Source organism: Poecile atricapillus, chromosome Z (genome assembly GCF_030490865.1).
Source record: "Poecile atricapillus isolate bPoeAtr1 chromosome Z, bPoeAtr1.hap1, whole genome shotgun sequence".
In the NCBI taxonomy this organism is placed as follows: domain Eukaryota; kingdom Metazoa; phylum Chordata; class Aves; order Passeriformes; family Paridae; genus Poecile; species Poecile atricapillus.
In genome coordinates, this window is record NC_081289.1 from 73473852 (window position 1) to 73486441 (window position 12590).

At 38.0% G+C, this 12590-nt stretch overlaps 1 protein-coding gene across 1 annotated transcript in view; it reads left to right on the plus strand.

Moving 5' to 3' along the window:
• EPB41L4A (erythrocyte membrane protein band 4.1 like 4A) overlaps nt 1-12590 on the plus strand; it is a 126012-nt gene that overhangs the window by 103056 nt on the left and 10366 nt on the right. Inside the window, exons 16-17 of the mRNA XM_058827262.1 lie at nt 4306-4383; nt 9196-9315. Of these exons, the coding sequence (XP_058683245.1) occupies nt 4306-4383; nt 9196-9315 (198 nt within the window). The remainder of the gene's footprint in view (nt 1-4305; nt 4384-9195; nt 9316-12590) is intronic.

Here is a 12590-nt window from a genome sequence, read left to right on the forward strand (position 1 = left end):
TTGTTGTGTTATGACCTTTCAATTTTTTATTTCTTATCTTTTACTAAAATGCTCTGGTGCACGGCCTCATCAAAGCAGTGAGTCTTTCAGCACATTGCTGCTATTCCATGTTATAAGCAGCTTGTGAAAGTTTCCTGAGGGCTTATCTGCAACTTGAAAGTCAGTTCCAGAAGTTTTAGCTTTTGGAGTTTGAATCTGCAGATTTGTTTTTACTTCTCCAGCCTCCCTACCCACTTTTAATTAATCTGTTTCGCAAACAAATGTGCTATCATCTGAGATGAATTGTCCTGACAGAGGTAAAGTGCAAAGGCATATATAACTCCTGATGGCCCTCTTGCTGTCTTGCACATTTTTTGAAAGCTTCTTGTCCCTGCCCCCATCTCCTATTTCAGACTTGACTAGTTGACACATTTCAAATAAAATGCAGGTGTGAATTTGGGTATGCCCTTCAACAACTTCAGCTGTCTACAGATTTTTGCCACATCTGCTTGTCATGACTCTGCGTAGTGCTTCTCACATCTGTGCTCCTGTTTGCACTGCTGAAATAAGGAGACAATGGAGTGCTTTTCGATGTCAGAGGCTCCTGGAGCTTGGGAAGGAGAGGAGGCACTCCCAAGATCTGAATCACTGCTGCAGCACGGGAAAGGAGCTCTGGCAGAGATACAAACTTCTTGGGTCAATCACAGGAAGCCAGAGAAAGAGCTCACCTACTTCCTACTTACTATGAGATAACAGAATGTTTTTTGGAAGGATGTTGCCATTACAAGCTGCTGGTGGTAGTCTTGTGGTAGATATCCAGCATGTAAAACTGAGAAGATTTAGTTAAGCATACCAGGTGGAAAGCCTCAGTGCTCAGAAGGGACTCTTCCCACAGATTTGTTACTGTACATTGCAAAAGACCTCCATTTCCTCACAATTTGGCTATTCTCCTCTCATTTTAATTAGAAAAAAGGCTCTGCCAGAATGTGAGCTTTCCTCAACCCTCCAAGCCCTCTCCTAGGCAGTATTTGTTGTGTCTCTTGTAAAACTATGACTTTTTTCCTGCTTCTTATGCTAGGGTATATAGGTATTCTACCTACAAAATATGAAATATATTGCATAACAAGGAAAACAGGGGAATAAAGGACAAAAGGTACTTTAAAATTTTCAGAGATCAGGATAATCTCATGTGTTCTTGCACCTGATTTAGGAAACTATCTTTTTTTTCCACCCATTTTTGGTATTTTGCCCAGTAAAAGATGATACTTTATATTCAGTAAAAGATAATATTCTGACAACAAGCATGAGCAGCTGCCACTCAGCTGACAGCTCAGGAACCCTTCTGTGTTCACAGAAGCCCACAAGTGCTTTCCTGACAGGGAACACAAGTTAATTCAATGTGCAATATCCAAAGGTGGATCACATTTCCATTCCTGAAAAGTTAGAGAAAAGCTTACCTTGACTTGTTCAAATTGGATGTTTTGTCTTGTACTTTGCCTGCCATGTTGTGATTTTTTGGCTGTTTTGGTACCTCATAAGATAAATTACTTAAATCACAGTAAATCAACTTACTTCTTGTTATACTTAAAAATTTAGAAGAAAAGAGTCATGCTAATGACCTGGAAGTGTGAAAGAACAGTGTTGCTCAAATGACATATTAATGTTGATGTTAGTGGTATATTTATTAAACATCTGATGAGACTGGGGTAGGGAAAGGTATACTTTTGGCTGTGTAAGGTCTGCTGCAGTTCTAGAACATTTATTACTCTTAACTCTTCCATTGTGCTTGAGTGACTCTTTTTGACACCATCTTTTAATCTTCCTTCTTCCTTTGGAGTTGCAATTTTCTATAGTAACACACATATTTTTTATCCCCACTTTGAGCTTCACCCAGAAAAGTGTATTTTTAGCTGGCAACATGGATTACCTGGCTTTAAATTATGAGCATGAGGTTTGAGGATCGGGATGTCACTGAAACTGCAGGAAAAACAAAAGCCCTCAAACAACATTTTCAGTGTTAGAGAATCAAGGCATTACTTTATTCTGGCCAGGATGTTGTTCTGACCAGGATGTGCAACAGAAATAATTTCATCCATATGTAGCCTGGGCATGCAGAGGAAATAATTCTATGACACATTTTACCAGATTTTTCACTAATTTTATACAGTCAAAACCCATAGAGATTCATTGGTTCAATGTTCTTTGGTTCCAAGTTACTTAGTTCTTAATACTTGATTTTCCATTGGATATGAATTTTTTTGCCTCCAACTTCTCCTCATTCTTGTATCTTCTTTCCCAGACCAGGTGTGTCTGATCCTGCCAGGGCTGATTTTTAATGGTCATTGATGGTCATTATCTTTTGTGTATCTTCTGTACTACTCCCAGTCTGTTGAGATGTCAAGTTTATTAGGTCTTGCCTAGTGGACCAATGCCCTGAAAAAAACTTCAGTTCCCTTCCCCCAGAGCAAAGGCGAACAAACCTGACTAAAGCTATCAAATAAAACAGAAATTAAACTTAGTATCTTTTCCAGCAGGGAGAAACTTCTCCTCTGGGAGAAATTTCTCTTTGCTAAATTTATTCCTTTCAGGCAAGCTGGGTTGAGCTGATTTTCCTAGACTTTAGCTGTCACATTATTCTAAGACATTTTTGTTGGAATGGGAGCTATTTGAACTAATGATTTCCTGATTTAAGTGAGAGGGGACAACAAACTCCAAAGACCAAGGCATTTAAAGGCTCTGCAATTTGATGAAGGCAACCATAAATCACTGGTATTATGGAGAATTTCATGAGGCTCTCTGGTGTGTCAGAATGACATCTGTAACAGTGTCTTAGTTATTTAGTCTTAGTCCTCTAGAAAGCAGAGTGGTGTGTGCCTGAGAACAGCTCCATGCTGCATCTCTGCTGTTCCCTGGGAACAATCTTCTCTCACCCTGTTTGGGCTCTTCTTCCTAAACCATTAGAACAAGCAGTGAGCAGGTTCTAGTCAGCAGCTTCCTACCATGTCATGAAATGCTCCCCCTCACCTTTTATTTACACCTAAGGAACTGCTCTCTCTCCTTGGCTTGTTTGAGGTGAAGTTTAACAAATCTGTCCTCTTAAAAATGTCAGCTATCAAAGAGCAAAAGAAAAGCCAGGAGGCATAAGAAAATACTTATCTCTACCAGCATCATAGGAGTTATCTCCTTATTACTTCCTATTTCATGGCCAGATACCTCAGAAGAAAAATTCTGTTCTCCATTGCAGCAAAACCATCACCAATTCCAATTCCAGACAGCCTAAATCCTTGTAGACCAGCTCCTGCTAATATCAGTCAGCTTTCCTCATTAATCATCTGGGCTGTCAGTATAGCAGAAAAACACAACTGTCTTCGGGGCATTAATGGAATCACAAAAATGTTCAGGTTGGGAAGGACCTTTTTCAGATCATCAAATCCAAGCATTCTAAGACCATCCTCACACTAAAGAATGAATGGTCCAAACCAGATTTTGATGAGAGTGCCAGTCCTTAGAACCTAGCCAGTGGTACAGTGGCAGAGTCCTGGTTTCTGGGACCAAAGTCCTGACAGTTTGTCTGTCTCCTCCAAAGTCAATCATGGATTTAAGAGAAGTTTGCCTGTAAAAAGTGTAGCTTTCTTTTTTCCATAAAGAACAGCAGAATCCTAGTGCTACTGGTGTCTCTTCCATGCTGCCTAACATTCCCTTCAGACAAGCTGTGTTGAGCTGATTTTCCTAGGCTTTAGCTGTCCTATTCTTCTAACACATTTTTATTTGAGTGGGAGATATTTGAACTAATGATTTTCTAATTTAGGAGAGAGAGGAGAACAGACTCCATAGATTGAGGACTTAGGAACTTACAGGATGGAAGTTGAGGGGAATAGAAAACATAGATCTCTGAGCTTTTGTTTTGACTGCAAACCCAGAATTCTGTATCATTTCTGTTGAATGTACCACAATGTTCAAGAAGAAAAGAGCCATAGAGATGAAGCATTTCACACCTCCAAGAAACACACTGATGTGGCATATACAAAAAGAATGCTGAATGATACAATAATACATATTAAAAAAATAAAAGAAACAATTGTCAATTATTCAAAATGAAAACAGCACTTGATACTACACTCTGGGTGCACTACTTTTGAAGCAGTTCTTTCAATCAATTAATGAGGAAAGATAATGTAAGTTGCAGGTGGAGACAAGCTCTCCAAAGTTTTTTAATTTTGATTTTCCAGATAATGTCTTTGCAGTGTTGTTCTTTCCTTATTTAGCACTGAAATAATTTTGGTGTTAGATAAATTTGTCCAGAGATGTGGCTTTTCTCTTTTCCAGGTCACGGTCCCGCTGTAACACCAGCAGTGGCAGCGAATCCGAAAATTCCCACAGAGAGCATCGGAAGAAGAGAAACAGGTGACAATAAATTACATATTTTAGACAGGGGAACATGAAACACAGACAAATGGAGATGGAGTTTTTTCAGATGAACCTAGTAAGAAGGGATGTCTCACTATATTAGGAACGGCAAGAAGTACAACACAGACTCTCTTGTGTGCTGTACATGAGAGTGAGGTTTATTATTCCAGATCTTCTTTTATAGACAGGTCTGAAAAGGTCCAAGACGTAAAACTCTCACTGATCATTAAACCAACACATCACCATCACTGGTCAAGTGGAACAACACCCCTTGACTGCTTCTTGCACGTAAACAACAAGGATTTAAACAACACCTGCAAAAGGTTGTCCTTCTCCAAGGATTGTTTGCATCCCTCCTTATGCTTTCTCAGGCCAGGGTGACTTAGTTTCACACAGGCACTGTGCCTCTTGCCTGCTTTCAGCATCCATAAAGGGATCGAACATATTTTATGTGTATAGAGTCCTCCTGAGGCAGCTTAAGACTCTTTTCTGAATAAGAAGAGGTAATTGCCAGAATACATCATTATAGCTGGATGCAATGAATGCCTGCCCTCCTGTTGCTTGGGAAGAGCTCAGCAATGAGCTACAAGATCAAGTACAGGGCACACTTACAAAAGACTTGCAGTATAAATGCAAATAAAGTGGATAATATCTTGATAATAATATTCTCAGCATATACTTTTACCTCACAAATTCAAGTACAGATTTTTTCAAGCAGAAAATAAGCTGTTGAGAAGTGAAAATATTTTTATTGGATATGAATCTCAATGTTGTTTTTAAAATAATGTATTGAATTGTATAAAGATTTTGTTTTCCAGAATGTCAGGTGTGGGCCCAAACCCAAAATGTGTACAGCATCAAGTTTTAATAGGACAGCAAGAGTTCATACCAAGTGATGCTAACGAGTTCTGTATTATATATTGTATCTTTCTTATTGCACGTATGAAAAAGATAGCATAACTACTGATTTCCTATAAATTCCCTTCAAAGCTCTTTATTTTATGTTGCACTGGAGATAACAACATCCTAGAGGTATTTCTGAAAATACGCTTTTTAAAAGCACATAGAATTTTCTCATATTGCATAAACACAGTGCAAGATAAATGTAACTAGATAAAAGAGGAACTGTTTGAAGGCAAAGTTTCTAAGTTACTGTCTGAATGAGCTGCCATCATTTCTTCATGTCTTATATGCAATGATAAATGATTTCCAGATCTCTGGAAGCTCTTAGAAATAACTGCATGCTAGATAGTGCTGCAGGAGTATGCAGTATAATTACATTTTCAGCATGACTTGCATTAGTTAAAGAAATGTTAAAAAATCATTCTGACACTCACATGGGATGGCAGAAAGCACATCTGAGACATAAAATTTCTTTGAGGATTACCTAAATTAAAGCACAGTCTTGTAAGGTACTTGGCTAACAATAACCTAGTGTGCATGGAAGGCTTGTTTTCCAGCAGAAGTTTAAATGACATGCTGAGTGTAGTTTCAGTGATCAACAGTAAATGGTATTTTGTATCCCTTTCTCCCAGAACACTCTTGCCAGGTTCTTTTCTGCCTGTGAAACTCCTTGTGCAGGGAGCTCCACAAGCAAGTGAAAGAAATTAGAGACTGACCACAAGAATGTTTTTAGGAACTCCTGGCAATATAGAGACTGAATTGTAAGAAGGATTAAGTACTGCTTATCATTTTTTGAAGAATGAAAGGGCTTTTACCAACCCTTCCTTACTTCATGTAAAAAAAAATTAAAAATAAAAATAAAAAAACCAATTTTGGGGGGCTGTTTCTAAGTTTTCCCACATTTTCAGAAATGTAAGATACAGCAAAAATGTTAATGTTTCAGTATCTCTTGCTCTTAGGTGATCACTTGAAATCCAACCAGATAAAAAAACATTACCAGTTAGATTAAACAAATACTAAATGAGCTGGAAGTCTAAGGCTTGTTCTTTGTGAGCAGGTGAAGGAAAACAACCAGTCATAATGAATTTCTGCATTTTGTTAGCAGCCACAGCAGGAACATAACAAGCTGAAAGGTGAGAGGCACTGAGTAGCTTTCCTGTTTTCAGAGATGAGCCAGCCCTAGCAGGATTAAATAGGACATTATAATGAGGCTTGCAACTGCTATTACTCAAGTTGCTGCTGTTGCATAGACTAATCCAATTTATTTTTCAGTACTATAATTAGGTACTTGACACAAGCAGAAACAAAATTGTTTTATTTTATTGGAATAAAATAAGTGAATATTCACATTAACCAAAGAAATCTGTTTCTGGCCATAGTAGAGTAGGATATATTGCTCACATGACAAGAGATCACTATGAACTATTTTCTAGAAGAAAACAAATTATCGGAGAAAACCAGAAATGTAGATGAGAGCTTCTGAAGGTAGAACACTAGAAAAATCTTAGGGAAAACCTGTTTACCTGATTTCAACCTTTGAGGTTTCACTCCTTTATATGAATGTTTTCTCCAAGGCAGATGTTCATATGAAAATGAAGAACTGTGATGAGCATATTTCAATCACAGAAATGCATTTGCATTTTCAATCCTGTGGCCAAAATTTATTGTGTAGATAAAAATATATTAAAGGAGTAGACAATGTGTACTGAGGCATAGTTTCCTTCCTGACTACACTTGGAAGATGCATCTGATTAGAATCAGAGAGGGACTGAAGAGGCTGGCAGGGACCTCTGGGTGCCACCTGGTCCAGCCGCTGCTCCAGCAGGGCCACCAAGGTCCAGGTGTCCAGGACTATTCCCATGCAGCTTTTCAGTATCTCCAAGGATGGAGACACCGCCACCACCTCTCTGGGCAGCTCAGTGAAAAGAATGAAAGGAAAACTATAATGAGCTTTCAGTACCAGGGCAAGTTTTTATTCAAAAGTATCTTTAAATAGAAATTCAGGATTTGAGTTAAACTTCTTGCAGCTTTTTTAAGAATTATTATTATTTTGTCATTTTTGTCACCAAAAAGCTAAAAAAATTTCCCCAAAATTATTAGAATTTGAACATTGCATTCAAATAATGTATTTCACTTAGAGATTATGGTACTTTGGCCATCTTTAACCTTGTTAGGTGTCAGCATACTACATTTCTTTGTAGCTGCAAAATGTATTTTTATTTCTTCATGTCTGCATCTAGTAGAGTTCTGCTGTCGTGTGACAGTACTTTGAGTGCTGACACTGCTTGTTTTAATAGCTGTGATGCAAACTATATATTTAGATTTTTGGTATTTGTGTGCAAGTGACTGCCGTGTGTGGGAGGCAGTTGGTGGTGTCTATACCATATGGGATGATTGCTGTTTGCCCAAATTGGATTATTTGGGATGAAAATCACAACTCATTACTTCTTGCTGTGTGAGTACTTCTACTAAATCCTTAGGTAGAAGTTTATGTTAATGCCTGTCAGCAGATTATAGATTTAAAAAGATTTTCTTAGAAATTAAAACTTGAGGTTGCAGTCCTCTCCAGATGCTTCATACCATTTGGTAGAGTTGTGGCTGTTTACAGTAGTTGGGGATTGAGCTCAAAATTCACTATGCATGTGAGAGAAGATCTGATTAAAGGAAAAGCAGAAGCCTGCATAGCTGGTTTAGCCTGATACAATTCAAAACTCAAAGAGAAAAGAACATCAGAACTGAAGAACAGCAACAACATACTTTGCATTGCCTGCATCTCCTGTGTAATCCTTTTATCTCTGCTGGCTTCTTTGTTTGTTTTACCTGTCAGTCTTCCCCTCTGGTTTCTCCAGTATGCCAGTCCTACCATCTGATCAGACAATCCACATTTGGGTGATATTTTCCAGGAATGTTTTGAAATCCCTGCTGAATTTTAAATTCACCGCTCTGACCAAGCATGTCCATTTGCTCCACCACCTTAGCACTCTTATGTGCAACCTTGAAACTGCGGGAAGCATCTGTAGAACTTTGGTCCAACACTGCCTGGCTGCCTGGAGGGCTGTGGCATTGTGGAATTGCTGCAGCCTGCTTACAAATGCACTGAGCTGACAGAATTTAATATTTGTCTCAGTCTATAATGCCTTCAGTTAATGAATTCATGGATTTTAAAGAAATCAAATTAAAAAAAGTAGAAATAAAAGGCATAGCATGTCATTTATATCCACATCAGCCATGACAGGGACCAAAGCCTCAGGGGACAGTGCAGAAGGAGTGCCATGGAGATCTGCATGCATCCTGAGCTTTGTTGCAGGTTAGGATGAAAGGATGATTCTTCTGAGCAGGGACTTACCAAGGGGATTTTTCCCTGGATCCTAGGAAGGTGCATACTGCAGTGAAGTACTTGTGAAAGTTGTAAGTGTAGAACCTTGCATCACGATATGGGTCTCCCATTTGGTGCAGATGAGTTACAGTGGAAGACGTAAACAGGGAAAAAATTCCCTGACTTGGGCTGGAAAAAGCATTCAAGTCGTGGGTTTGTCCTTAAAAGCATGGATTGTTGTATTTTTGGCTCATGCTGTTTCTAAATAACAAATCAGCAAGTTTTCTCTTATATGGTTCTTACAATTTAATGTAGTTTTTGGGAGCATTAGTTAAAATTTAGCAAGATGATAGGTAAAGTACAGCATTGCAGGAGCTAGATTATTTATTTATTTGTTTGTTTGTTTTATATATATATAAATTTTATATATATAAAAATATACATTTTATTTATTTATTTATTTATTTATTTATTTATTTACTTACTTACTTACTTACTTATTTATTTGTGGTCGGGGGAATACCTCATTGCTTCTCAGAGCATCCTGCCCTCAGCACCCCCAGACTAAACTCTGGGTACGTCTTTCTCAGATTACGGCAGGAGAATGACATGGTTGACTCGGCTCCTCAGTGGGAAGCTGTGCTGCGGCGGCAGAAGGGGAAAACCCAGGCGGATCCAAACTACCGGCGATCCAGGCACAGATCTCGATCGTATGTAACCCTTGCACCCTTTGATGTGTAAATTAAGGCTGTTGAATCACGTTAAAGAGCAGGAGGAGTATCTTCAACGGGGTGATGGCTCTCAGCTGCTGAGGAGCAGAGATTTTCACATGGCATACTCCCACATTAACAGATTTGTCTTGTGGTCAAACTGCCTTTTTCATTGATTTGAATTTCAGGGCACAAATAACGCAGAGAGGGTAACGAAGCTGCTGAGAAACTCTGTCCATCACCTGGGAAGAAGTCCTGGATGGTTCTGTGGCTCATTCAACAATAGCTCTTTAATTAGTACAGTGATTCCTCTTTTCTGGGCAGCAAGGCTGTGGAAGCTTACTTGATAGCTGTGAACATTTCTAAGAAATACATGCGTACCTGTTTAATCATATAATACCTGCAGTGCTGTTCCAGATGCAAGCAGCTGCTCATGTTTCCATGTCAAATTATCCCTGACAAGCAGCAGTCAGGGATATATTGCATCCTGATGTCAGGATTTCCATGATGGAATCGTACTGCCAGGCACTGCTGTTCCTGCTTATATGAGCCTGTTCTGACACAGTGAAGTCACCAGCTTTTGAAATTAATTTTCTCAAGCTAATGGAAATGTTGGTTTCCTTTAATTTATGTTTTCCTTCTAAAATGGCCTGGTTTTGGGGCATAGACACAGTATTTGGTATCACTGAAACCACAGTCAGCATAGAAGTTTCCAGCATTAAAATCCACTTGAGATCTGTTTTCTGTTGTCTGTGTTGCTGGAACTCATTGCTGTCTCCCGCTTTATAGTGCAGAGTTTTATTTCTTTATGAGGAATAGAATTTATCTTTAGGAGTCTAAATATTGGAGATTTTACTTTAACAGGCTTTGTATAGACTTGTTCACTTTCAGCTGCACAAAAGTCATGTGTTATTAGGTATTATTGTGCAATGATATATTAGCAAAATTTAGGAATATTAAAGCTTACTTGCATGGAATCCAGAAAATACAGCTGATTAAATTTGATTTCTGTTTGTTTTATTATATACAGAAAATATACAATAAACTGTAAACTAGGAAATGTACTCAGTTAAAAATAGTTAGATTAAATTTGTAGCCAACTTTTTTTACCCACAGGCCAGGTAAATCTCCTTGTTTGGACAGCACGGGTTCCCTCTTGTGGTTAACGTAACTTATAAAATGGCTTTGATTTTCCAGCACAGTGACATTCTGAGTTATATTTCATTTAAACTAGTTGTAGCAAAAACACATAGATGTTAGGCATCTAACTTAAAAAGCAAAGGTCCTAGAGGAAGCAAAGTAATGAGGATTTTGAAGATTTTGAAAGGCTTCTCATTTCCTTTTGCTATTCTTTGTTATTCATGTGTTTCTTCTTTATAACATGCTCCCCAGTTAAAAAAAAAAACCCACAAAAACAAGCAAACCTACAATGAAATAAGACCAAATTAATTTTTGAAAAAAATTAGTAAAAGGTATTTAACTGTTAACATGTTGTACATTATAAGAGAATGTATTTCATTTAGTTTGGCTCAGCTGTTGGTTTACTTGACTGGATACAGGTCAAGTAAAAAAGGAAAGAAGAAAAAAAGAAGAAAAGGAAACATAATTCTGTAGGTTACGGTTGTTTTGGTTTTAAATGTTGGCAAGTGGTCATTTCAACTTGCCTATTTAAAAATTGGTACAAAATCTTAAACTTAGTAGAACAGGTAATTCTTTCACAGTAAGGCCATTATTGCATTTGTAACTAGAGCTTCCCTTTGGATTTGTGAAGTAGTGGCTGAAATGTTTGTTACTGTGCCTGGCACAGAGCATTTTATTTGCTTGATAATGAGTAATATTAATCATTCGTGGTGGCAAGTGGTGTCTCCTTGGTCTTGAGAATAAAAGTATTTGACAGGAATTTGATCTTTTTTTCTCCTCAAGGAATCAGCAAATGCAGAGAGCTCCCAGTTCTAGTTCCACAGGGTTTATTTTCAAGAGTTCATGTAAAACATCTGTGTAGCCAAAGGGCTTTTTCTAATTAAGAAGAATAGCCATAAAATTCCATGGCTATTTAATTTACCATTTGTGACTCAAACTGAAATATTAATAAGGGTGCAGATGCAGGCACAAAAAATAATGTAGACCTTATTACTGTGTAGAGCTGTTCCATCTTGTGCAAATGAAATAAAAACCAAACCCCAATGAGATTCATCACTTACTGGGAATTCCCATTAGATTTCTTGTACATTAGAGAAACTGATTAGCATGCAAATTGTCCAGAAGGTACTGATTCAGATACTGAGACAGGACAAACTGAGTCCTATATGTCAAAACTGTGAGTTCTAAAAAAATTCACAGTAAAAAGATGAAAACAAAGATGAAGTAAAAGAGGTATTGTGATCTGGCTTTAAAGATTTAACAGAAGAATTGCTTTGTTGCAGGCTCTTAAGAACCATACAAACATTAATTTCTTATGCAGTATATGCAATACCTACATTTAATCTTACATTTCACTTTAATTTTTGTAAGCTTTCCATCATTTTGCTTTCAAAGGAAGCGGGAACAGGCCTTTGGAAAGAAAATGCCTTAATTAAGTTACTTTATCTGCTTCATATTTCTTTAAATTCTTTGACAGGGAGCTAACCTGAATAAATGCTGTAAGGTTATCTCAGTATGGTAATACTTCTTAAACAGATGGAAAGTAACTAATTGCAGGACGTGGAGTCTATTTGATCTGAGGAATCATTGTATTTAGCCCTTTTTTCTTTTTTTCTTTCTTTCTTTTTTTTTTCCCACATGGGATGCCATACTGCTAAATTGGTATTGTACAGCAAAGTCTTTATTATTAGTGTAATTGCAGGGATGGAAAGAACGAAAATGGCAGAGATCGCAGAGCAAAACACCTGGAACTGGTCACAGAAAGCAGGAGGCACAGTTCCTAGAAAGTGGAGAAATTAAGATGTCTTCTTATTTAACCACTGTCTTTCCACGCTGCCCCACAAATTAATATTTCTTACTCTCGGTGAGGCTTCACAGGATGCTCTGTGATACTTGAGACTTAAGGCCAGATTATGAACTGCTGTATTTTCATGAACAAGTAAAAGCCATGATCTAATGGGTCAGTGGTGTGCACAATACCCTGCTTTGTGTGGGTCCTGGTTTGGGGAATGATCTTGGGCCTTTGCCTCCTCGGACAAACTAGGGCTTGTAAGCATGACAAAGCCTCCCTGAAGAAGCTGGCATTTTCCAGGGGTCTTTCACACCCCCCACTGTCTGATTATTCAGCCTCAGAA